This window comes from Ovis aries, chromosome 3, assembly GCF_016772045.2.
Source record: "Ovis aries strain OAR_USU_Benz2616 breed Rambouillet chromosome 3, ARS-UI_Ramb_v3.0, whole genome shotgun sequence".
NCBI classification, from domain to species: domain Eukaryota; kingdom Metazoa; phylum Chordata; class Mammalia; order Artiodactyla; family Bovidae; genus Ovis; species Ovis aries.
This window is the reverse complement of record NC_056056.1, coordinates 59,692,182-59,719,158: the sequence shown is the minus strand read 5'-3', so window position 1 is coordinate 59,719,158 and position 26,977 is coordinate 59,692,182. Positions and strand designations below refer to the sequence as shown.

At 49.9% G+C, this 26,977-nt stretch overlaps 1 protein-coding gene across 8 annotated transcripts in view; it reads right to left on the bottom strand.

Moving 5' to 3' along the window:
* The window catches only part of PAX8 (paired box 8), a 65,559-nt gene extending 38,805 nt beyond the window's left edge, over positions 1–26,754 (bottom strand). For all 8 annotated transcript variants that reach the window (XM_027966760.2, XM_042246074.2, XM_027966763.2 and 5 more), the window contains exons 1-2: positions 26,664–26,754; positions 26,216–26,322 (exon numbers count right to left, since the gene is read on the bottom strand). In XM_027966760.2, the coding sequence (XP_027822561.1) occupies positions 26,216–26,240 (25 nt within the window). In that variant the 5' untranslated portion in view covers positions 26,241–26,322; positions 26,664–26,754. The remainder of the gene's footprint in view (positions 1–26,215; positions 26,323–26,663) is intronic.
* Positions 26,755–26,977: the final 223 nt, after the last annotated feature.

The window sequence follows — 26,977 nt, the reverse complement described above, 5'->3', positions numbered from 1 at the left end:
GACCAGGGAAAAAATAGAAGAGGTTGGACCTATCACTTGACACTTTGAGGATGGGCCAGGGGGCTGGGCTCGGACCTCCAAGGTGATGGTAACTCTTGGCAGCCGCTCGTCCATCTGAGGGGCACAGGAGGCAGGGTTCCTGGAGAGTTTGTCTCTGGATCACCTGCTGCTGGTGAGGCAGTGCTGACAAGAACCACATGCAATAAGGGGAAAGCCCTGTCTCATCCTTCAGCTTTTGAGCCCTTCTGTGTGGCATGCTCATCAGTCCTTCATAGAAGCCCAAACTATAAGAAATTTGCAAATCTGTCCTCTTGCCCTGATGAGTGAAGTGAGGTTCATTTATTCATTTATTTTTATCCACTGAAGCTGTATAGGGTAGAGGTTAGAAGAGCAAGCTCAGGAGACAGACTGCCTACATACAAAGCCCTGCTCCCCCTCTGATTTTGGCATGAGCTTCACCTCTCTCTGCCTCTCTTCCTAGGCATGCTGTGTGATCTACAGCGTGTTGTGTGCTATACACGATGCGTGTACAGCACTCAAAAACATCTTCCATTATCATCTGACCATCACTGCTCCCAGGTCAGGCATGGCTCCAGGCTCTGAGGATGTATAGGGATTAAGACAGGTGGATCTTCGCCGTCTTGGAGGTTATAATTTTATCGGGATAGTTTTAATTTAATAAACTTATTTCTCTGCAGGTGACAAAGCTCTCACACCCCATCTACCCCATCTCCCTGCCTGGATCAGTTTCTGCTTTTCCTCCTTCAAAATCTTGAGTGATGAGCAAAAGGTGAGGTTCTAGAATTCCCTGAGGGACAGGAAGTCATCCCAGCTCCTCTTTCCCCTCTTGGGTTCCCTGGCTGAGTGGTTAGTCACTGATTTCTAGGCTTATTCTTGTGATTCCTTCTCCTAGCCTATTGGCTACTGTCCTTCCTGTGGGGCCTTCATGCACTTTAATGCAGCCCAGGAGGCCCCCAGGTTGTAAGGTCCTGAGAATCAGCTCCCAGCCCCCTACACTCTGATGTTTTGGCAGATCTGAAGGTCTCCCAAAGCCCTTGGAATAAGAGGTAAGAGGTCTGGCTTCCTCAGATGCTCTTGCCTTAGATCAGCCCAGAGGTGGGAGGGTGTAGCCCTGTTCTTTCATCTCCAACAGGGAGAGAGGACTGGCAGGGGTGGAGGGAGGGAGACAGAGGGAGAATAAAGAGGATCCCCTGTATTAGTCTCTAACTGGGAAAGAACTAAGCTTGGCTGGTATTTTACCAAGATTTTCTTAAAAGAAGAAGAAAGAAGGGAAAGACAAAGAGAGGACGGGCTACTTTCAGTATTCGCTGCCCTCCCCCTAGAGTCAAACCTAGACAAACCTAGTTTAGTTCAGTTCATTCGCTCAGTTGTGTCCGATTCTGCAACCCCATGAATCGCAGCACGCCAGGCCTCCTTGTCCATCACCAACTCCCAGAGTTCACTCAAACTCATGTCCATTGAGTCGGTGATACCATCCAGCCATCTCATCCTCTGTCGTCCCCTTCTCCTCCTGCCCCAATCCCTCCCAGCATCAGAGTCTTTTCCAATGAATCAACTCTTCCTATGAGGTGGTCAAAGTATTGGAGTTTCAGCTTTTAGCATCAGTCCTTCCAATGAACACCCAGGAGTACGTCAAGGCTGTATATTGTCACCCTGCTTACTTAACTTATATGCAGAGTACATCATGAGAAACGTGGGGCTGGAAGAAGCACAAGCTGGAATCAAGCCGGGAGAAATATCAATAACCTCAGATAGGCAGATGACACCACCCTTATGGCAGAAAGTGAAGAGGAACTAAAAAGCCTGTTGATGAAAGTGAAAGAGGAGAGTGAAAAAGTTGGTTTAAAGTTCAACATTCAGAAAACGAAGATCATGGCATCTGGTCCCATCACTTCATGGGAAATAGATGGGGAAACAGTGGAAACAGTGTCAGACTTTATTTTTGGGGGCTCCAAAATCACTGCAGATGGCGACTGCAGCCATGAAATTAAAAGACGCTTACTCCTTGGAAGGAAAGTTATGACCAACCTAGATAGCATATTAAAAAGCAGAGACACCACTTTGCCAACAAAGGTCCACATAGTCAAAGCTATAGTTTCTCCAGTAGTCATGTATGTACCTGAGAGTTGGACCATAAGGAAGGCTGAGTGCCAAAGAATTGATGCTTTTGAACTGTGGTGCTGGAGAAGACTCTTGAGAGTCCTTGGACAGCAAGCAGATCCAACCAGTCAATCCTAAAGGAAATCAACCCTGAATACCCATTGGAAGGACTGATGCTGAAGCTGCAGCTCCAATACTTTGGCCACTGATGCAAAGAGCCAGCTCATTGGAAAAGACCCTCATGCTGGGAAAGATTGAGGGCAGGAGGACAAGGGGATGACAGATGACGAGATGGTTGGATGGCATTATTGACTAAATGGACAGGAGTTTGAGCAACCTCTGGGAGATAGTGGAGGACAGGGAAGCCTGCCATGCTTCAGTCCATGGGGTCGCAAAGAATCAGACACAACTGAGCTGAACAACAACCCCCCCCCACTGCCCCCAGAGTCAATGCTTAGGAATAACACTGACAGCCAGCAGTGTGGGAAGGGCTCACTCTGGGGCCAGGCCGAGCTCTCTATGTGCATCTTCCCATCCAGTTCTCATAACAGCACATGATCCCCATTTTACAGATGAAGAGATGTGAGCAGAGACTGTCTGTAACTTGCCCAAGGGTGCATCATTACCAAAGGGCAGAACTGAGACTCCAGCTGAGGGCTCCCAGGTGCCCCCGGCACTGCCCCTGGCAGAGTGTGGCCATTCCTGATGGACAGTCAGAACTTTCTCTGCGGGCGAATGTGTCTTCACATCACCTGCCAAGCATGGGTACATGGCAAAGCCCACTTCGAAAGCCTCTCTGGGTTTTCATGCTGTTGAGGTTGAATTTTTCCTTTTTTACAACTTTTCTTTAGCCAAAGAATGAACCGAATTCCACTATATTTCCCCCCTCTTCCACACTGGTTTGTCCTCCTCTGTGTCTTGAATGCCATCCACCTCCACTCCCTTTCTGCCCCCAGCCCTTCCTATGCAGGTTTTTATTCCTCTGTCCTCAGTCTTCTCCCATTGTCTTGCTAGTTTTTCTTTCCATCCCTTGCTCATGGCCCCTGCTCCTCTTGGCCCCTTCCCTGCCCCAGTTCCCTCCACTCCTGTCCAAGATGGCAGACCCCTCCCCTGCACCTCTCCCCTAATTCATTCATCCCCAGTTTTCCCTTCTCTCTTCCTTCCCCCCTCCCCTCGCTCTTCTGGCCGATTCCCCCTCCCTGAGCTCTCTTGTCTTTATTGCCTGCATGACTGCTCTGGTTCTCTAGCCCATCTTCCCCTCAAAGGCATTCACAGCTCGGCTGTTATTCTTGTATTAGCATTGAACCCATTAAAGCTAATTTGTTTGCCCTAATCTCCATTTATTTTTCCCTAGTTGATATTAGATTTCCCTTTCTATTGCTCCAGCATGATTTTCTCTTTGTCTTCCTAATGGTCTATTCCCCCCCCCCCCCCCCCATTCTTCTATTAATCTGGTGGCTTCACTGTGTGGTTTCAAGGCCTTTCTCCACCTCCTCCAGCCCTGAGATTAACCCTGTCACCTCTCTCCTAGGAAGGGACCCAGGGGTTGGATTTCCAGGGATGGAGCTCCTGTAAATGTCAGTTGACATCTTGTTGTTATCGTTTAGTTGCTAAGCCATGTCTGCCTCTTTTGAGACATCTATGGACTATAGCCTGACAGACTCTTCTGTCTACGGGATTTCCCAAGCAAGAATACTGGTGTGGGTTGCCATTTGCTGTTCCAGGGGATCTTCCCCACCCAGGTGAACCCAGATCTCCTGCATCACAGGTGGATTCTTTACCCCTGAGCAACCAGGCAAGCCCCCTAAATGACCTCTCAGCTCCCTCACAAAAGTATTTGATGAGAGTTCCTGCCTTATCCTGAAGCCTTCTGGAAAGCTCAAGGATGCAGGGTCTGGAGAACTGGAGGCAAGTGGAATGCAATAGGCTGTTCTGAGCCCTGAAAGCTCACCCAGCCCAAGGGTTTCCTGGCTATCCTCCCCTTTGGGGCTGTCTCAAGTTTTCTGGAAGCCTCTGCAAGCTTCTCAGAGCCCATAGATTGTTGTTGGTGGTGTTCAGTCTCTCAGTTGTGTCCAACTCCCTGCGACCCACAGATGACAGCACGCCAGGGTTCCCTGTCCTTCACCATCTCCTGGAGTTTGCTCACACTCATGTCCACTGAGTCGATGATGCTAGGAAGCCAAACAGCACTGGGCCACTTTCTCCCTGTGATTAATATTGGGCATTGTCTCTCCTCCATCCTTGTTTCCCAAGCTGGAGACACATTCCCTCCCCTTCCTGAAGAGCAGAAGCTTCCTCTCTGTGGATGTGGCTTTGGGGTGGCTAAAACGCACCCCGCACCCTGGCCGTCATGTTACCGAGGACAGAGGCCTGCCTGGACCACCTCTCAGAGGCCTTCCTTATCCCCTGCTCTCTTCCCCTCTGACTGCCCTGGTCCACAGTCTTCCATCTGAGCCTCACTATTGGTCTTTCTTGGGGCCAGTGCTCTGCCTGCTCCCTGGACACCTAGCTCCTGGAGGACAGGTATAGTGTCCGACCATCTAAGCTTGCATCACAGGAAGAAGACTGGTGCTTTCCACCCTGGTTGCCTGCTAGAGTATCTGGGGTATTCAGAAACTTTCCACCCCTGTCAGTTCAACCAGAATCTCTTGGCACAATGTACGTATTTTTAAAAAGTTCGTCTGGCGATTGCCCAGAGTTTATATCCACTCTGTAGATGGTCAATAAATATTTATTGAAAGCATGAATTTATGGATTAAACACAAACTTCTGGTGAGAGGCTGCAAATGGAACTTGCCAGTACTTGCTGGTGGTTGCCTAGAGGTCATAGTCAGCTCCTTCCTTGCCACCGAGCCTCTTAGATGCCTCCAGATCCCTGGAATCGCACACCTAGGGCTGCAGTGGGAAGGATCAGGGCCTCTACATTTCAGAGTGGGCACATCCAAGGCAGACATGTCAGCACTCAGTGGTCCCACCCTTAGGAGCCCAGCATCTGTGCCAGTCACTGTGCTGTGCCCTCGACTCCCCCTGGGGTCAGAGGCTCATGGATATTAATGCTGTTTTTCTTTTCCTGGTTCTATATTAAGGCAATTTTCAGTTCATTAGATTTCAATTCAACAAAAGCCCACTCTATGCCTAATAATATTCCAGCCTGTGTGTATGTGGGGAGATGGTTTCTGAGTAGAAGACACAGTTCTTGCCCTTGAGAAACTTACGGGTTCATCATCCCTGATACCCAAAAGAAGCTTAAAGTTTTAAAATCTATTCACAGCACTGTCTCCTTCAATTCTTTTTAAAACCCTGTGGAAAACCTGTGGTGGGGTGTACATTTCTCTGTGTGTGTGTATGGCTGTTTGTGCTCTGGTGTATGTCTATATGAGTGTGTGAATGTGTCTGTTTGTGTCCCTATGTGTATGTGGCTGTTTGTATCCCTATGTGTTTATATGAGTGTGTGTGTCCCTCAGTATATATGAATGTGTATGTATGTGGCTGTGTTCTTTTTTTTTTTAATGTGTCTGTGTTCTTGTGTGTGTGTATATGAGTGTGTGTGGATGCATCTGTGTCCCTGTGTGTATATATGTGTGTGTGTGTGGCTGTTCATGTCTGTGTGTATGTGGCTGTGTTCCTGTGTGTTTATATGAGTGTGTGTGTCCCTTGGTTTGTATGAATGTGTGTGTGTGTCCCTCTGTGTACATATGTGTATGTGTGTGGGGCTGTTCATGCCCGTGTATGTGTGGTTGTTTGTATCCCTGTGTGTATGTATAAGTGTGTGAGTGTGTGTCTGTGTCCCTATGTGCATGTGTGTGTGTGTCTGTGTCCCCGTGTGTCTGTATGAGTCTGTGTGGGTGTGGTTGTTTATGTCCCTGTGTGTGTGTATGTGTGTGGCTGTTCATGTCCGTGTGTGTATAGCTGTTTGTATCCCTGTGTGTGTGTGGTGTGTGCATGTGACTGTTTGTGTCCCTGTGTGTATATATAAGTGTGTGGGATTGTGTCTGCGTCCCTATGTGTGTGTGTGTATGTGTGTCTCTGTGTGTCCCGTGGCTGTGGAGCAGGATGGTCTTGGCCACCCTGAGGAGTCAAACAGGTTGGAACAAATGAAGAACAATGGCTCTCGTGAGTCTGACACACTGAGCAAAATCTGTGACGAAACTGCGTATCTGTGGCTTCCACACCTGTCCGCAGCTGGTTCCCCAGAATCAGAAGCTGCAGCAGCGTGGACTACACACTGGACAAGACTGCCTGAGGAGACAGGAAGGTGCAGGGGCAGACTCGGCCTGCAGGTTGTGGTTTCAGGGAGGAAACGGGAGGGGCGCTGAGAACTTGGAGACCAGGGTCGCACCGGCTCTGGGGCCCTCCTGCCTGTACTTTGCTTTCCTCATCTGGCTTGAAAGGCACAGATCGTCTCTACTGTCCTTTTAGTCCTGACATCCACAACGGCAAGATTGCCCTCAGGCCTGAGAATGGAGGCCAGGAACTGCTGATACTAGAGGGGGTGCGAGAGAGCTCTGCTGGGGGGGGCGGTGGGCAAGTTTTCCACGGGAGAAGCTCGGGGCCACCTATGGAAAGATGAAGGGAGAGGCACACAGTGGGCCCTCAGGCTGCTCATGACCTGAGTGATGGAAGACAAAGATGCTCCGCTGACCGACGACGGAGGGGGACATGTGCGAGTGCCAGGCTGTGGGCCACATCCGAGAGGGTCCCCAGCCAGGAGGGGAGGTCACCTGCCTGAAGCCACAGACTCACTTCACGGCAGAGCCCAGGCAGGACTCATGTTTTCTGAACCATGGTCCCATTCATTCCACAGCCCAGCGGGCCCTGTGGGATTTCAGCACCATCTCACCTAGGGCCATCTTGGCCGACAGTGAAGGAAGATGGCAGCGCGGGTGACGGACAACGTACTCTGAGCCCAGGCGCACCCTGGAAGAGTCCTGGTCCTGTTACCAGTTTGCTTGTCACTTGATTTTCTTCTGTGGGGAAACCAAGTCTGGAAGCTCTTATCCGTGGGTTTTGAGTTTGGGAAGCAGAGGCCCTTCCTCCATGGGGTTATGGGGCTGTGAGCAACAAGAAATCCCTCAAGAACAGGTGTCACTTCTCCCCCTTGTTTTGTTAGTGTTAGATTTGTTTGTTTGTTTTCTTAGGCTGTGCTGGGTCTTCACTGCTACTTGCAGGCTTTCTTTGGTTGTGCTGAGTGGGGGCTACTCTCGAGTTGGGGTGCAGGGGCTTCTCATTGCAGTGGTTTCTCTGGTTGTGGTGCACAGGCTCTAGGGCGTGAAGGCTCAGTACTTGTGACACACCTGCCTAGTTGCCCCATGAATGTGGAATCTTCCTGGACCAAGGGTTGAATCTGTGTCCTCTGCACTGGCAAGCAGATTCTCAACTGCTGGACCGACAGAGAAGTCCACTTCTCTCTCGGTCAGTCCCAAACCAGGGCTTCTACAGCTGGTATCATGCAAACCCAAAGAGGCTAAAGTGGGACTGAGCTAGACCTACCACCAGCAACACTCAGACTGTTACACATTGAACTGTGCTCCCCCAAAACTCACACATGGATGTCCTAAGCCCCAGCATTTCAGAATGTGACCATATACGGAAATAGGGTCTCTGTAGATGATCAAGTTAAGGTGAAGTCATCACGGTGAGCCCTAATTCATTGTGGCCACATCCTTTTAAAAGAGGAAATTTGGACACAGAGAGAGAGAGAGACATGGGCAGAATGCCATGAGAAGATCAGAGTGATGCTGTTGCAAGCCAAGGAACACCAACCATGGCCAGCACATCACCGACGCTAGAGGAGCAACACTGAACAGATTCTCCCTCTCAGCCCTCAGATGAAACCAACCCTGCCAACATCTTGACCTCAGACTTCCAGCCTCCAGAACCATGAGACCATGCATGTCTGTTGTGAAGCCCCTAGTTTGTGGTACTTTGTTACAGCAGCTCCAGCAAACACACCCAGAGATCAACCAGGTTCGAGCTCTGAACAGGCAGAGCAGGCTTGGGGAAGCCCCCTTGTAGTTGAGGACACCACCTTGGATAGTTAAGGAGGTGGCACTAGCAGTGAGGAACTCACTTGTCAATGCAGGAGACATAAGATATGCGGGTTTGATCCATGGCTCAGGAGGACCCCCTGGAGGAGGGCATGGATACTTTCTCCAGTATTCTGGCCTGGAGAATCCCATGGACAGAGGAACCTGGCTACAGTCCATGGGGTTTCCAAGAGTCGACGCGACTGAAGAGACTCAGCACACATAGTTCAGAGCGAAACTGAGACTGTTCCTGAGTCTGACCCACTCCTGTCCACACCCAGATGGGAGCTCTCCCAGCAGAGGAGTTGCCAGGCACATAGAAGGACTGACGCTCTCCCCAGAAGGCCGGCATGAGAGACTCCACATGGGATTAACTTCCAGCTGGGACTTGCGGCGGGCTGACTTCAGATCACGGGTTCCCCGATGCTGATCCACAGTGGCAACATGGGAAGCCAGTGAAGGAGGCAGATTCCAGGGCACCACACTGGGTAACAGAGCCCCAGGAGCCTTTGATGCTAGACTAGAGACCACGCTTGAGAAATATTTGTAGAAAGCAAGTTTTCAAAAAGGTTCTTTCATTTAGCAAATATTTATTAAGCATCTAGCATACATCTTGCTTGTTTAGTCACTAAGTCATGTCCAACTCCTGCCAGGCTCCTTTGTTCATGGAATTTTTCAGGCAAGAATACTGGAGTGGGTGGCCATTTTGTCCGCCAGGGGATCTTCCCAACTCAGGGATCAAACCCAGGTCTATTGCATTGGCAGGCAGATTCTTTATTGCTGAGCCACCTAGGAAGCCCCCACCTCAGTTCCATAGTGGCCACTTACTATGAAGAAAAATAGGAGAGTAATTACTGTAATATCATGTGAAAAGATCAAGTATATTTCAATTGGGAAAACTTCATTTAAAACTTCAGATAGACAAGTTAGGTCAACTAGGAAGAGAACGAAGCATGTTATGAGAGAATTTTGTGAAAACTACCATCATGAAGTTATATGGGACCCTCACTCCCTATAGGATTTTAGAGGAATGCTGGGGATGCAGAGACAACTAGAAGAGTTCTTATTCTAGCTGAGAGGCAGGTGAAGTGGGCAGTCAGACAGAATGGTCACTAAATGTGAGGGTATCAGACAGGGAGGGTTTGGTTTAAGGAAGTCTTGTTGTTGAGTTGCCAAGTCGTGTCTGACTCTTTTGGGACCCTATGGACTGTACCCGCCAGGCTACTCTGTCCACAAGACTTTCTAGACAAGAATACTGGAGTGGGTTGCCATTTCCTCTGCCAGGGGATCTTCCCAACCCAGGGATCGAACCTGCGTTCCTATGTTGCAGGCTGATCCTTTACCACTGAGCCACCTGGGAAGCCCAAGGAAGTCTTGGGTTGGCCAAAAAGCTTGTTTGGGTTTTTCTGTAACATGGAAAAAACCGAGCAAACTTTTTGGCCAACCCCAAAGAACATGAACAGGGCATTGTGAAGGGGAGTAAGGGGGTGGGGATAAAGTTCCAGGCAGCTGCCACTGACTGGGCAGAGGCACATTGGTAGCAATGTACATGGTGTATTTTGGAAACAAAGGCTAGTTGGCTGGAACATGAGTTTGCATACAGAAATAGTGGGAAATAGGGTCAGAGGGGTGAGATCAAAGCTTCTCGGGTTGCTCACCAGCGGTTTGCCCACAAATACCTGCTAATGACTGGATGCAAAGGAAGAGTTAGCAGGACTCGAAGATGAATTTGGAAAATCACCAGACTCAGATTCTCTGTAACAGGACTGGAAAAGGAGGGAAACCAGAACATTTTGATAATGTGAATCACCTAGTGATCACAGACCATTGCCAAGCTGTTCCACTTAATAAAAATACCACAAAGCCCAAAGAAGACAGAGTAAGTGGGTATGTGGCTCTAACAAGAGAACTAAAAGGAATTTGGAAATCAGCAACAAGAGAAACGTGGAGTCCAGCTAGCGGAGGACGGCAGTTTCCATGCACAGCAAGTGAAAAGCTCCCCACCCCCCATGCATATTGAGTGCACTGGACTCAGACTTGGTGATGGCAGGGTTAGAGTGAACTCTTTCATCTGGCCCCTCTGGTCCAAGCCCCACACAGTCTGTCTGAACCCACCTGTCTTGCTATTGCTGTCTGCAATGGGCAGGGCTGATCCTGAGTCCTGGAACCTGCCCACACTCCTACGACATCACATCTCTGCTCCCACTGGTCCCTCCTGAGTCCCTGGTGGATTTCTGCCCCTGTCTCAGGGCAGGCTCCCACCCGCCACCCACTCACAGCCCAGCATGCCACCACCTCCTAGCTCAGCATTTTGTGCCTCTCTGGACTGAAACCCTCACTCTCTCTCTGTGCTGTGGCTAAAAGCCCAGTTTGCTTTCCTCTCTAGAATGTCAGCATAAATGCAGAAGCATGGTTCTTGAGCCCTATAATCCCATAGCTAAATTCCATGCCTGCCATACTGAAGGACTCAGTGGATGTTTACTTACTGGGCTGAATATTAGAGTAGTGATGCCCTTTGAGACAGGAGTGAGAACTCTAGGCTTCTGTGGCTGGGAATGTAGGTTCGGGGAGAGCACATCATAAGAATTGGGAGTAACTGAGCATGATTGGTGGGGGTGAGGTGAGACACACGTGCCAGGCACTGCCAGGCAGGTACAGGCTTGCCAGGGAGTCAGAGTCAGAGATGAAGCGACTACAGATGGACCCTTAGAAGCTACAATAAAACCTGGAGTGATGCAGGCACAGGGTCCACAGGGAGACCCACGTAGAAGTGAAAAAGGCCAGGAGGAGCGGAAACAGGTGCGTCACAGGAGTAGAGGGCAGAGAACAGAAGCACCTCTGGAGGGTAGACAAAGTGGCCTGTGCATCCAAAAAGAAGAAAAATATACCATGATTTCTATGGCTGGTGTCATGGGCTGAGCGTTTGTGTCCATGCCAATTCATATGTTGATGACCTAACCCCTAATATGGTAATATTTGGAGGTGGAGGCTTCTGGAAGATGATTAAGGTCAGATGAAGTTGTGAGAGTAGGCGGCTCATTACGGGATTAGTGCCCTTGTAAGAGGAGGAAGAGACACCAGAGCTCTCTCTCTTTAGTCCCCTGCACTGAGGAAAACCCATGCGAAGACACAGCAAGAAGGCAGCCATCTGCAACTGGGAAGAGCGCCCTCATCAGAGCCTGACCATGCTGGCACTTCCCCCTAGACTTCCAGCCTCTAGAGCTTGAGAAATAGGTGTCTGTTGTTTAAGCCACATAGTTTGTGGCATTTTGACATCAAAGCCCAGGCTGACTAAGACAGGTGACTGGGATGGAAAGGTCAGAGGTGACAAGATCTTCAGAGAAAATCTTGAGTGGAGGCGACACGGCTCTAGGTGTATGCAAGGGAAGCTGAGAATGAGACAAAGGAGCAACTGCTCAAGGTGTGATGGGCGAATGGATGCAGGCAGCTGAGTGCCAGGAGACCCCAATCCAGGAGCCTACCTTTTCTGTGTATGTCCTTATGGTCCACAAAGTGACTGGGTTCCTAAATGACTGATACATGGGCGCTATATTATACCAAGTGCCTGGAAAGAAGGGGGTTTGTCAGGGAAAGTAAAGATGAGAGGAAGGGGCACATCTTCTCTTTGGATGGTGGCAATGTGAATTCCCCGTGATGGATATGCTCAGGATGCTTTCTGACACAGGCATGGGGACCTCATCATTTCACAGAATTGGGGTCACTGTGGATGTCAGGTAACACCAGTCTCATATTGACCTCAGCTGTTCCCAAGGGTTGGGGCATCTGGAGGGTCTCACACAGTGTTCTTCCAGGAACACCACAGCAAACTCAACCTAGGGAAATTAGAACATGCTGCTAAATCAACTCCTGGCTTCCCAGGAGGTTCTGTAGTAAAGAACCTGCCTGCCAATGCAGGAGACATGGGCTCAATCCCTGTGTCAGGAAGATCCCTAGAGAAGTAAATAGCAACCCACTCCAGTACTCTTGCCTGGGAAATCCTATGGACAGAGGAGCCTGGCAGGCTACAGTCCATGAGGTCACAAAGAGTCAGACAAGACTGAGCGACTAAGTACACATGCATGCTAAATCAACTCCTAGGACCCAAGAAAAAGTATGAGGTAGTGGCCACTAGAGAGGGAAAAAAATGCTCCTTTAACTCAAAGGTATTTTATCCATAAATGTAGTTTTTCCTGCCACCACTACTCATTACTCATCATATCCACAAGTGGGTACCTTTGCCCACTCCGCAGGGAAACATTGTTCAAGAATCACTGATTTATGGAAGTTATACAAATGTTTGTTGATCAAATGCATGAAATATTTCCTATGTACCACACTGTAGTGATCGGTTCCTGTTGTGCTGCAACAAGTACGGTGTGGCATTGTTTGTCCACAAGACTGTGGTTCCTGCTCACGTTGCACCTACTAGTTTAGTGCACAGGGCGTGCGTGTTCCTAAGGTTCCAGGGCAGGGCTCCCAGGGATTCTGAGCAAGGACATTCTCGCTGTCTGAGCCAGGGAGCCCACCAGTGACAGTTTTCTGCCAGCTGTCTTCCATGTTGTCATCCTTGGGGAAGCAAGGGGTCAGATTCCTGAATAGGCAAGTCCAAGTCCTGCTGCTGTTGCTCACACTCTTGGTAACACTTTCCTTGCTTGGGCAGAGCTGCCATGAAGCCCAGAGCCTGAGCATTTCCAGCGGCTCTGACACTGGCCAGACAAGCAACCTGTGCCAATGACTGACTGCCCTTGGGTCTCATTTGAAAACAAGGTCTCTGCAGGGCTCCACAGCCACAGAGGTCCCATAATCTAAGGGGGTGGGGCAGAGGTCATGACTGGACAGTGGAGTTTCTCTGCTCAGACTTCAAACCACAGATTTCAAGAACATGGAGGTTACAAGTCAGTAACCGCAGGCTAGACTGACCAGAATTGATACTCAACATACTGCAGGCTCCCTGGACCTCTTGGAACCTCACTTTCTTCACTGTGTCTAGAGTCATGGACTCAGTCAGCTCTCGTCAATTGCTCCTATAATTTCACAACCGAGTCTCTTGGGGTCTCTGACAGCAGAGATTTCTTTGGCCATCATTTGTATCACTCCCAAACCAAGGAAAATGTTCTGGCACACACATGTGCTTATGTGTATGAAAGGGTGAGTCTCGTATGCATGCATGTGTGTGTGTGAGTACTTGTCATCCATGTGTGAGAGTGTAGGTATAACTGGGTAGGTGTGTGTATCATAGACCGTGGACCAGGGTGAGGACAGCCAGGAACCCAGGGTATAGTATTTAAGGGGGCACTTGCTTTCAGGGCTGATTCTGTCCTTTAATGAGCCCAAGAGTGGGACCTCCTTAAATTTTGCACTTTGCATGCTTTGGTGACTCATGCTAGTCTCAGCCTTGGTTGTGTGATGTGTCTGTATGTCCGAGTCTCTGTACACTGGTGTGTATGGGAGCGTGTGTATGTGTGTGCATACATGTGGGTGTGAGTATGAGTGTATATGTGTGTGCACTTCTGTCTGTCTTGGCAGCTGTCATTGGGCTTTGCCCATCCAGTCAGAAACTAGGGGGCTCCTTCTTCTCATTCCCCTGGGTCAGCTTTCACTGTACCCCATGCCACCCTTCAAAAGGGAGCACCATATCACGAGAGTCCCAGTTATAGGCATGGAGCCATTCCTCTACCACTAACCTATGCCATCTGGGACACGGCATAGTTATCTGACCTCAGTTTCCTTGTCGGTAAAATGGAGCAACAGGGCTTCACCCTCCTAGCCTTGAACACCTCTGGGTCCAGGTAGCCAATTTGATGTAACAGAACCTACAAGGCTTCTGTGACATCCCATCCTCAAGTCTAGAAGGTGAGAGGTATAGAAACAGACATTCTTATATAAAGTAGGCTGCAAAACATGCCATAAAAATAAGGTACTAAAGACACTGGGGAGAAGGAGAGGAATTGTGGAAGCCTCTAAGGGGAGGTGGCATTTGAGCAGCACGTGTTAAGGATGGCTGAGATGTAGGTATCATGGATGCGAGGTCCAGCAGGCCCCCCAGCCGCCCACTGAGGCAGGAATCATGGGTCTGCTTCACTGGTGAGGGGCTCCTGAGGTCACACAGGTGCCCACTGTCTGAAAGGGATTCAGACCACATGTGCCTAGCCCGCAAGGACCCATATCTTTGGCCACCTCCATCCAGGGGGAAGGGGCTTCCCTGCTGGCTCAGACAGTAAAGAATCTGCCTGCATTGCAGGAGACCTGGGTTGGATATCTGGGTTGGGAAGATTCTCTGGAGAAGGGAATGGCAATCCATTCCAGTATTCTTGCCTCGAGAATCCCATGCACAGAGGAGCCTGGCAGACTACAGTCCATGGAGTCACAAGTGTTGGACACAACTGAGTAACTAACACACACACACAAAAACATCCAGAGTAAAGAGGTTCCCAGGCTTCTATGCAGGGCAGGCTAATGAACACACAGAAAACAGTCTGTAAATAATACAAGGCTGTGTGCAATCGTGTGTACACGGTAGGACAGTGAGTGACTTCCCGGAAGGTGGGGACAGAGAGCAGCGTAGGCAGGGGCTCACCACGCTCCTGCTTAAGCTTTCCTGGGGGGATGGATACCTTCCAGCCAAGCCGACCAGTCAGACTCCGAGGAAAGCAGCTGTGATGAAGTAATCAGGGTGGCAACTGTGTGGCTCCAGGAAGACTCTAGAGAGGGTGACACTCAACAAGAGGGTGAACCCCAAGACCCAGAGAATGTCTGTTCCAGTTGGGGGCACCTGTCCAGACAACTCTGAGGCCAGCAGGAGACGAGCGGCTTGTGGGATCTCTGGGGTGTTATCATATCCTGTGATGCAGAAGACCCTGGTTCCATCCCTGGGTTGGGAAGATTCCCTGGAGAAAGGAATGGCTTACCCACTCCAGTATTCTTACCTGGAAAATTTCATGATCAGAGGAGCCTGGTGGGCTACAATCCATGGGGTTGCAAAGAGTCGGGCACAACTGAGCGACTGACACTTTCACTTTCATATCACCAGAGGACAGGGGGACTGGAAGGACCCAGGTCTTGTCACTCTGCCTAAAGGGAGATGTCTTATAAAATCTGCAAATCTCTGAACACACGGAGGTTAAGCATTAGATGTGCCCAGCAAAGTTCTGATCTGGTCCACGCTGTTTGCACCTACAATTCTGCAACATTTTGCCACAAGCTGGCCAGCCACCCAGAGCCCCGGTGTACACTGTCATGGAGCTGACTGATCCAACACAGCCTCACATGCTGCCTTTCTTGAACAGTGACTTCTCCAGAGATCAGTCAGGCTCCAGAAAGCCAGATGAGGTTTATCTGTTATCAGCAACCACATGACTGCGCTGGGGTGGCTCCTGGCTATAAATGACCTTTAATGCTCCCACTATTTGGGTTGTTAGTTTGCAGTCCTCGTCCAGACACTGAATTGTTTTGTCTGATTATTTTCAGCCCTGGTACTGTGTGTTTGATCCTTTGACAGGGAATCATAAGACTTTAGCTCCCTGCTCCAAGATGGTGCCTCTCACCCCTCTCATTTGCCTGGACTACCCTGGCACTGGGTGTCACCAGCAACGGCATGATGCTCTGCACATGGCAGGTAACATCCACAAGCGCTTGTGAAATTGGATAAAAGCTCTGACCTTCAGATTCCAGCTTGACCTCAGTGTCTCTCCTGCCCCAGCATCCTCCCCCCAGCCTCTTCCTCCAATTCGAAGTCACAGCCAGCTGCCCCGAGGACTTGTCAGGAAACCACCCCATTCCTGCCATCTCCATTTTGACAGTCATCAAGAACAATCTCAGGTTCAAGGGAAAGAGCACAACAGAGCTGGAGTCAGAAATCTCTTGCTTAGCTAATTCCAGACTTTTAAATGTCAACCAGGGTTTGCTATGGTGCCAAAGCTGGATTACTATTACACAAAGTAGGAAAATATCAGACAGAAGGTAGGGGTGGAGATGGAGAGAAGGAGAAAGAAAGCAGAAAATTCATGAATTCTTTTTTTTTGTTTAAACATATGGTTCTGGATCAATTAGGAATCAGGACTCAAGGCATGCAGGAGATGTGGGTTCTATCCCTGGGTCAGGAAAATCCTCCTGAGGAGGGCATGGCAACCCACTTCAGTATTCTTGCCTGGAGAATCCCATGGACAGAGGAGCCTGGCGGGCTACAGTTCACGGAGTCGCAGAGTTGGACTCAACTGAAGCAACTGAGCATGCACGCACACACTCAAAGCACATCTCGCTTTGGTCCTATCTCAGCTACACATACATCACAGATGCATGCTCACTCTAGTTCATCCTTTTTCTAAGGCCAATTCTACCAAAACCCTAGAATGTTCTGGATGCCAACATAAAATCCACAGACAGCCCATTCTATCATGAACCTGCTGCTTCCCCGATGATTGGGTTTTCTGGTAAAAGGAAACAAGGACTCCTTTTTCAGAGTGGATTGGGGTAGCAGCTGATCATAGCCACAGGGCTCTGAGTCAGCACTTTTCATGAATCCTTTCATTTAATCCAACACCCCTAGACTGCAGGTCTATGATTTTGTCCAAGTAGAATATTAACATGTCTGTCCTAAATCTTTTTTTTCCCTTAATTTATTTTTATTATTTCTGGCTGTGCTGGGTCTTCATTGCTGCGCTGGTTTTTCTCTAATTGTGACACGCAGGAGCTACTCTTCAGCTGCTGTGCTGGGGCTTCTCTTCTTGCAGAGCACAGGCTCTAGGGCACGTGGGCTCAGTAGTTTCAGCTCCCAGGTTCTACAGGGCAGGCTCAATAGTTAAGGCACATGGGCTTAGTTGCTCTGTGGAATGTGGGATCTTCCTGGACTAGGGATCGAACCTGTGTCTCCTGCACTAGAAGGCGATTCTTTCCCACTGAGCCACCAGGGAAGCCCTGTCCTAAATCTTAACTGGAGCAAAATTTTGACACAGGGTTTCGAGTTACACATGGAGAGTTTCACAGGAAGTGCTAAAACCGTGTCTTGTTTGAACATCTGTCCTGGAGAATTTGGAAGGACTCTTCTCCCCAGGTATCCATGTATCGGAACAGGGGAAAATTCTTGAGTAGTTGCTATGTGCCAGGTGAGGAAACTGGTTTCACTTTCAGTGTTTCCTAGAAGTCCTGCAATATGCCCATCTTTTATACAGGGGAAACTCTCCCCAGAAAGACAACTGACTTGCCTAAAATCACACAGCAAGAAAGCAGCAGGGTCAGGCTCACGGGCAAAGCCCCTCTGGAGGCGCCCCCCAACCGCCTTCAGAGATGGAAAGGAATTCATTCACAGGACCTGACTTCACAGTGACTTCAAAAGTCCTTCGCCCTCTTGACACCTCACAGCCAGCCCTGAGTTGATCTGAGGAATAATAGTTCTCTCAAAGAAGCTGAGGAATCAAAATGCAACACACACAGTGGGCCCTGGGTGTGTGCAAACACGCAGTTCACACGATGACAGCAGATTAAGCTGTTTGTCCCTCAAATGCGTCACCCAACCAGCTCCCGACCACTCTGCTGTGTGGGCCTGACAGTAGCAATACATCCCGGTGGACTAATTAGCACTAACGACTCAGGTCACTCCAAGGCCACTTAGGGAAACAAGTGCAGAAGAGAACACGGAGGAGTGCTGGAGCTGAGGACAGGAGAGAAAAGGAACAGAGTTAGAGAAGAAGGGGGTCCATCCATGTCTCTGCAAAAGGCATAATTCGTAGAAGACTGTCACAGAGTAAAGTAAGTCAGAAAGAGAAAAACAAATATTGTACATTAACACACACACGTGGAATCTAGAAAAATGGTAGAGATGATCTCATTTGCAGGGCAGAAATAGAAACACAGACATAGAGAACAAGCGTATGGAAACCAAGGGGGAAAGGGCTGGGTGGGATGAGTTGGGAGATCTGCGATTGACATATATACGCTGCCATGTAACAAATAGATAACTAATGAGGACTTACTGTATAGCACGGGGAACCCTACTCAGCGCTCTGTGGTGACCTGAATGGGAAGGAAATCCAAAAACGAGGGGATCTATGTACATGTATGGCTGATTCACCTTACTGTACAGCAGAAACGAACACAACATTGTCAAGCAACTATACGCCAATAAAAATTTTTAAAAGGAAGGGAGGGAAGAAGTAGTTTTGTCTCTCCATGTCTTTCTCTGCTTAAATCAAAGATGGGTTTGCTTCTGAGAAATGCAAGCAGCCAGGAGCTGGGCAGTTGCATTCCACAGCAAAAAGGGACAAAACAACTCCCTTTCCAGCTCCTGGTACAAGTGGAACCTTGGCTGAAGCGCCAAAGGAGCAGATGACTTAATTTTGAACTCTTGAGTGAGAGGAACCCTCAGGAAGCAGAAGAGGGAATGAACCTAAACTTGGGGAAATAAGATCTGGTATCCCAAGGGCTCCCCACTTGCTGCCCGCGGAGAGGGCACCCAGCAACCACCCCTGACTTTGTGATTTGGTCTTCCCAGTAATTCTGAACCTGTGTCCATCATTTCCACTAATTTATTAGTCTCTGAAATGTAGCCAAGCAGGCAGGCCCAGTGGGGTTTGGAAATGCCAAGGAAGCAAGTTCCCTGATGGTCTATGATTTATGGAGGTACTTGTGCAAGTGTTAGTCGTCCAGTCGTGTCTGACTCTTTGCAAGTCCATGGACTGTAGCCCGCTAAGCTCCTCTGTCCCTGGAATTCTCCAGGCAAGGATACTGGAGTGGGTTCTCATTCCCTTCTCCAGGGGATCTTCGTGACACAGGGATCGAACCTGGGTCTCCTGCATTGCAGGCAGAGTCTTTACCACTGGTGCCACCTGGGAAGCCCAAAGGGTCATGCTCTAGGTGAGACTTAAATTCACAACCTCGGCATTGCTCTGCATATACTGCTGTGTAAGTACCGTGCGCTGACGGATTGCACCGCTGGAGCTCTGAGGTTCTTGAGGGTAGCCGCTCTTTTTGATGCAGGTGGAAACATGGCAGCACTGGAGGGGATGTGTTAAAAGAAAGCACCCTCTCTCTGCTTTTCCTGAGTGGCTGACCATCTTCTTCCTCCTCACAGGACCTCCAGGAGGGACATCCAGATAGGGACCACTGCCCCCATTTTGCAGATGGGAAGACTGAGAATAGTCTGTTTTAACTGAGTTGGAGCTTTAGGGACGGTGATAAGGAAACCAAGCCAACAGACCGATGGTCCTATCTGACTCTATTGGTAAGAATCCTTGAGCCTCCTGCCCCAAGATGCTGGCCTAAGTTCCCAATAGAGTTGCAGGCGTGAAGCCATCTAGCGATGCGGGGAGTTTTGATGAGCTGGACTTTGAGAAAGAAGACAGTGGAGAGGGAGCTGCAGACACATCAGCCTCACTGAGCACGAGTGCTCCTCTCTTCTGTAAAAATGTCCGTAACACACCTGCCTGGTGGCTCCTGAGAATTAAATGAGATGATGGATGTGCTCACTCCCAGCAGAATTCCACACCTGCAATAGCCCTCAGAGATAAAATATTCAGAACTTACATTTACCAAGGGCTCCCTAAGTGCCACGGTGTGCTCAGCACTGTGTATCGCACCTCTTTCTTTGGATACGAATGAGGCATAGGCAGAGCTGCCGCAGCCGTGGGCAGGCTGTGCGGAGCCTTGATGATCCTTGGCATTTTCCATGGTATTCAGGACCTCCGGAGGACCCTCCAGCATTAACACAGAAACAAGACCCACATATCACTGGAGGACCCCTGAATTTCCCTCCCTTTGATCTGAGACATGCCGCGGCAAGGAGACACTGGTGTGTACCCAGGCCCTTTGTCCTTCGTGGGGAAGAAGCCCCAGTCAAAGTAAACCCCATACTTAGTGACCAAATGTGGTTCAAAACAGAAACCTTTCTACCATGACTTTTCTGATCCATAGTGCCGGAAAGAGACATTTGCTCATGTGGCCCACCTGACCAAGGGAGGGGTCTGGAGGGGTTTTAAGAAACCCCCAAAGACTTGTCAGCCCTGACTCTGGACCTCAATGACTAAACATAACACAACAAGTTTAGTCGCTCTGTCGTGTCCGACTCTGCGATCCCAAGGACTGTAGCCCACCAGGCTCCTCTGTCCATGGGATTCTCCAGGCAAGAATATTGGAGTGGGTTGCCATTTCCCTCTCCAGGGGATCTTCCCGACCCAGGAATCGAAGCTGGATTTCCTACATTGACAGGTGGGTTCTTTACCACTGAGCCACCAGGGACGACCCAGTATACAATTAAGAACACAGATAAATAAGGAATTGTGGATGCCCCTGCCCACTCCACCCTGATCCAGAAATTCTACCGTAGGGTCACTGACCATGGACTGGAGGAACCGAGATTCGCCTGGGAGGGTGACGTTTTCAGGAACAAGGAGACCCTTGGACTGCGCTTTCTATACTCTTTCTTCCAAAAAAGAAACACCTAGCACGTCTGTTGGAAGCAGGCATTGCACCTACTTCCTAGGCAGAATGTCTTTTTAACTTCATCTCCAAAAGAACCTGAGCCAAGGTGTTCTAGAAAGAATCCTCCCCACCAAAGAGCTCTGAGTGGGAGGTTGCATCCTCCTCTTTTTTGAAGGAGCTTTACACCCCCAAGTTGTATCTCTGAAGGGAGTGAAGGCTCCTGGGGGCTGAGACACAGTCTTTCGCCCAATCTCAACTAAAACAAAAGCAAACTGTAGCCTGGAATGGGAGGGGCACTCTCCCCTCCCTCCTCCTTTTAAAATCATCTTTTTTTCCCCCCTTAAATGAAATTGTGTCTTTTATCTCTTTGTGTACTCAGAACCTCAGAGCTCAAAGCTTTCTCAGCGCAACTGAGAAGTCAGTACCTCTTGGATTGATAAATAGAGCAGCTTTAAAATGCTTAGAACTGAAGACAGACCAACTGTGGCGAGAGAAAGTAAACACATCCCCGCATCAGTCAACCCTAGCAAGCTCCTCGCTGAGATTACAAACTGCAATTCCTGCCTGAGCTGGTGAGGATGCTGGAGCAGACTAGGGCTGGGTTGCGGGGGGGGGGGGGGGGGGCAGAGCCACAGAGCAGCCTCCTCTGCTTCTTAGTCATGTCCCAGAGGAGATGGGTCACCTGGGAGTCGTCTCAGGACCGGTTTGGATTTTCCTAAGCATAGCCGGCTCTGCCAACTGGTTTCACGCCCGAAAATGTCCCAAGAGAAAAAGGAACCCCGCTTCCTTCTTTTGATCTCAAGGGGTTTCTCTTCCTTACCCCTACTTTCTCTGTGTGCAGGTGAAATTCGCCAGTGAGAGAACTGGATTTTTTCACAAAATAGACTGTGATCGCTACATAATTTGATATGAATATTTGAGGAACTTTTCCCATGAAAAATCCATACTTTAAACACTCTCTCCCCAAACATACACACACAAATTGTTTTTATGAGAACCAATTAATAAATGCTAATCCATCCAGGCATATCTCCACTAAATTACTCTTTCATTTAATTGCAGGGGAATTTTCCATTACTAAACTCTCCCTTGCTGATTTTTTTTGCATTATTTATACATTATTTCAGTTTCACTAATAGTGAGGTTGGTATGCGATATTATCTGCTGTTTGTAAGTTTTAAATTTCTTTTCATTTAACGTGTTTCCTCATTCTTGTCGCTCCACGTAATACGAGAGAAACATCATTAAAAGCAGACAAGATTTTAAACATAAATGATGGAAACAGGCACTGGCTGAAATGAACCTGACAGGACAGTATCATGTCTGATAACTGCTCTGATTTCAGGCATGCGTGGGTGTGCGGGAGCGTGTGTCTCCACTTTGGATTAATGTGGAAATGTTTTCCTATGTCAGTGAGTCACAAGTCAATCCACGGAAAAGATTGTGGGTTCAGAACTAGGAATGATCCCAGGGGCTTTAATAATAAAAATAAACAACACTTAAATCTCTTTATAAGCCACCAGAGCACAATGTCTCTTTTCTTGCTTCCTTTTCGTGGGCACCAAATCCAAACTTTGATGTCTAGACACCCCAAAATTGGACCAACCAGTCCCCAAAGATCCTGCCTTTTTATGCATGAACAAGTGGGGGTTCTGGTGATGGTGAGGGTGTAGGGAATGTGGTTGAGATCATATTCAAAAGGACGTGTTTTAAGGTAGGATTTTGATTTCCTTATGTTGAATGGCAAAGTTTCCAAGTACCTGGCTACCTTCATTTCTGAAATGAGTTCTTTCTTTTTCCTCTCCAATCACCTTCTTCCCTTCTAGGCTCCCCTCCCTCATTGTCTCCTTTCAGTGTCTTTCTTTTTCTCTTTAGTCTCTCCTTTCTTTTTCTTTCACACGAACACATTCTAAGGGATGTGAATGATTAAACTGTTTACTCCGAGGTTTGAGGTTTAGGTATGAAAAGTCATGTCACCGTAAGTAAAGTTTCACCTTTATACCCAACTCTATCAATAATTACAGAGCAAGGATGACGGTTAGTAAATCTTTCTTACAATTTGCTCTTACAAAAATGATACCATTTATTCTGAGGGTACTGAGCTCCCTTGATCTTACTTTTCACAAATTTAATTACAAAGCTGAGTAACCTCCAAAATGAAGTCAGTATATAAAGGGATGTATTTTCCTGGGAAAAGGCATACACATAAACCATGTGCCATATTAAAATTCAAGATTCGAGGCCATAAATAGAAAGTTTTGACATGTAGTTATAATGGTAGGTGCTCCCCTCTGAACCAAAATATCTCTTAATAATTAAATTTCTGAGATTAATTTGTGTGTTTTTTTTTCCCCCTCCACTTCCTTTGTCCTCCTCAGTAAAATTAGGTACAGTCCTTTTGGGTATAGACTGATAAAATTAATTAACTTTCCTTCCACCCTGAAAATGTCCCAAATAAATGCTTCCAATAGACATCAAAAAAGTGTCAATTAGAAATAATTACTTCTTATCAATCAGTGGGGCAATTAAAGTGACAAAGCTTGAAAAGATACTTATCTTAAAACTAATTCACAAGGTAGCTAAATTATCTCCTAATTAACTTGCTTGGAGCAGGGTTGGAGGATGGACCATCTCCAAACAAAGATGAATTGAGGAACCCCAACGCCTCTTTATGTTCCTCAAGACCTTTTCTCATCCCTAGACCTTATTTTCAACCCAGGCAACAAACCTGGGAAGAAAACAGTTTCTTGGCTTCTCCTTTTTAAAACCGAGAGGAGGGTATGGGGGGGCTTTCCATCTGTGATCTAAAGAAGTTAGAGAAACACTCTTTCCTTCATGGAAAGTCTCATCTTACTTCTTGAATAATATATTTTCAGGAGTTGGGGGAAGAGGATTTCTGAAAAGTTACTGTGCATAGCTTTTAATAACAACCTGCTTGCTTTTTTTAAACTGAGCCCTCTTCCTCACGGATGTAGTACTGTTTATATTCTAATACTTAGGTGGCATCTTTTACTCTTTAAAGAAAAGTTCTTGCTCGGGATCTCTGTTCCTTGATGCTACAAAACTCCGGGTGGATTTTACGGACCGTTCATCCCATCGCTGACCATCGGCAAATCAGACTCATTCACTCTTCGCTCTCTACATCCCTTCAGAATAAAACAGTAGGGAGGAAAAAAGAAATTTTAAAGATCCCCCTGCGGAGCAAGATCAGCCTGGGGTGAGCCGCAGTAGCGGGGGCGGCAGAGGCCGAGCAAAACTTTTCTCAGCGCGTTTCGTTCTATCTGAAACGGTGAGCTGGGCCTCGCTCCCGCGAAAAGATCCCGCCGGCCGCCTTCACCCCATTTTGCTCCAGGGAAAAGCTTCAAGAAGGCTTCTCCAGGCAAAGTCCAGGCAGAGCCATGAACTCAGAAAGGGAGAAAGAAGGAAATCTCTAAGACCAACGAGGGAAATGGGCTTATAAAAAACTGGAGGGCTCAGCTTGTGAATTTAGTTCTAAATACAGACAATCGTGTCAAGTGATTGGAAAGACGGAGGGTCTCTCACTCAGATTTACCTAGAGAGGATTTGGAAAAGAAACAGGGGACAGCCTTGAATCTTTTGAGCTATGCTTTAAGCAATTTTCTTCTGTTTCATTAGCATTAAATTAAACTATAGGAGAAAGCCTTTCTCTCTCTCTCAGACTTATTTTTTTATTTGTTTTGGGGAGAGGATTGAAGAAGTCCCCTCTAGACAGAAAATACTTCTGTCCCAGGCCCTGCCTGCGATAGGGGCGAAACCGCTCCCTCCCCAAATCCAAAGGCGATTGCTTCCGAGCTAATGGAAAAGCAGGGTCTCTTCATCTGGGTTTGGGGCTGATTAAAAATAAAGTAAAAATAAATTGTGCCCTTTCTTCTGTCCCTCTTGATTTCCATGTATTCTAACGAGCGCTTCCGTAATGACAATCAGTAGTGAAAACAAAATCCAGCCAACCCGAGGGACCGTGACATCGTCTTATTTCTCACGCAGCGACAGAGAGGAAAAGGTCTGGTCCAGGACTGTAAATTCGAGGACCGAGAGAGAGCACCCACTCTTATCACCGCCAGAGCGGTCAGGGGAAAGTCGGCGGTGGCTTAAGGGTAGAAAGAAACCCGGAGCGGAGCAGAAGCTGCGGAACCAGCCTGGCGTGGGATCCGGCACCTGACGCCGCGCCGCGCGCTCGGCCTGGGAGACCAGTCCTGATTCCGAGGCGAGAGCGACGTGTGTCGTTACACCCGCATTAGGCTAAAGACTAGGAGACTGAAACCTGGTTCTGGTCCCAGAAAGTGGTCAAGGAGCTTTTATGACGCCTGGGCGCGGAGTGAGGAGTGCCAGGCGCTCCGCTGGGTCTCCTGGCTCGCCGACCCCGCCGCTCCCGGGAGCATTGGTGAGATTTCCACTCCGCTCCCCGAAGGCCGAGCGCCCGCAGAGCGGGGCCAGGACTGCGGTGGCCTCGCTCACCTCCGGGCACCGGGATCGGGAGGGAGCGTGCTGCTGACTCAGTCTCCGGTGGTGGAGCGAACCCGAATGAGAAGCCTTCGGGCGTGCACGGGGGTCCCCGCGCCTGTGTCGGTGGATCCTCCGCCTCCAGTCCCAGAGCACCGCGGCGCTCTGGGCTAAATTGAGATCTCAGCCGCGCGCAGCGCCCGATGCGACCCTCCTTATTATAACAAATGTCCCGCTTGCCGAGCGGGACTTCATATTCGCCGAGAATTCATCTGAAATATTGATTTCCTCTCACTCCACCGGCCCAAATCGATAGCGTTGCGCCCTGGCCCCATAAATCGCCTTCCCCGCGGCTGGCCCGGCTCCATCCATCACCGCGGACCGGGCCGTGACTCCTGCTCGCTGTCCACACTTGCTGAGCGCCCGGCGGGCCATGCCCACTGTGCCGACCGGCCCCAGCCCTGCGGCTCCTTCCTGGCACAGACCACCCCGACCTGAGCCCGGAGGTCTCGGAGAGTCAGCGCCGCGGCCAGGGACCCCGAGCGCTTTTGAAGGCCGTGGACCCGGATGCCGGTGGGGAGCGGGATTCGGCCCGCGGAGGACTCAGTCCTCGCCCTGCCGGATGCCCCGCACGCGGGTCCCCTACTGACCGGTGTTGAGCAAGGAGGAGTCCGATAGCCCTCCAGTGCGCTCACGGCTCCTGGGCCCCGGACCGCGGGCTTCTCTCGTGTGGGCTGGAGAAGTGCGCGGGGCTCAGGGTCCCGCCCGGGGAGCCTCAGGAGACAGCTGGGCGCACCCGGGGACGAGGGCTTAGAGGTCGGGAGCAGGGGAGCTGCAAGTCCAGCAGGGGCGCGGCGTAGGGCCTGAGAGCGCGCAGGGTGGCCACTCTGACGGGCCAGGCGAGAGGCGGATGGGACGCGAAGGGCACTCCTCTGACCCCACGGAGAGCTCCTCGCCCCTCCCGGTGGTCATCAGAAACCCAGGCCTGGGGAGGTCGGTTCCGCCGGGCCGAGGGGAGACCTCAGGGCCCAAGAGAGTGGCGAGGCGGCCGCTGCGGAGAGCCAGGCCCGAGGCGTCCCCAGCTGCGCCCCCACGCAAGGGGTCCACTGAGCCGCGAGCCCCACCGACCCGAACGCACGCACGGACGCACAGCGACGCGGGGGCTCCGGGGGTCCCCGGCCATGCCGCGTTCTTACCGGATCTAATGGAGTTGTGAGGCATCCCGGAGAGTCGCTCGCAGCCCGCCGAGGGCTCAGGGCTTCCTCACGCAGGTCCGCGCCGCACCCGCCGCCACGCCGCTGCCCTGCACAGACCCGGGCACGGGTATGAGATTCCGGCCAGCCGCCTTAGACCTCCTCCCCAGGCCCTACCCAGAGGCTTTCATCGCCAGGCAGGGGTCGCAGGATTTTCAGGCTAACAGTGGCCAACCTCAGGCCGGCCTAACCCATGAGCCCGTCCGGAAGAGCCGGCATTGGGGTCCGCTGGGCAGCGCCAAACTCTAACCCGCTGCCCTCCGCTCGGCTGCCCCAGCCTCATCCAGTTTAACTTGAGAGAGAAAAGGCTGCTGGGCTTCCTGGGACCCTCTCCCTTCTCGAATCACCCCTCTCTCCCACTCAGCTTTCAGCCAACCCCTGGGCGGCATACCTGGCCGGCCGGCCACAGGCCCTCACTGCCCGGGTCCGCCCTCGAGGGTGCCCTGGACCCCGTGTCTCTCCTCCTTCCGAAGTTTGTTCCCATCCACCCGGCATCGCCGACTGGTTTTATCCCGCCAGGGCCCGGAGAGATGGGTCTGGAGAGGCTCGCAGGCCGCCGATTGGCTGGCTGGGTGCGGGAAGGGGAGGATTTTGCAAGGGGGACATGGCTGAGTGGACTCAGGAGTTAGAAACATTCGCTGGAGCTTCTGTTTCCAGTGGAGAGAGGAGAGAGAGGCAGCTGAGCCCTAACTCAGCAGGCCTGGA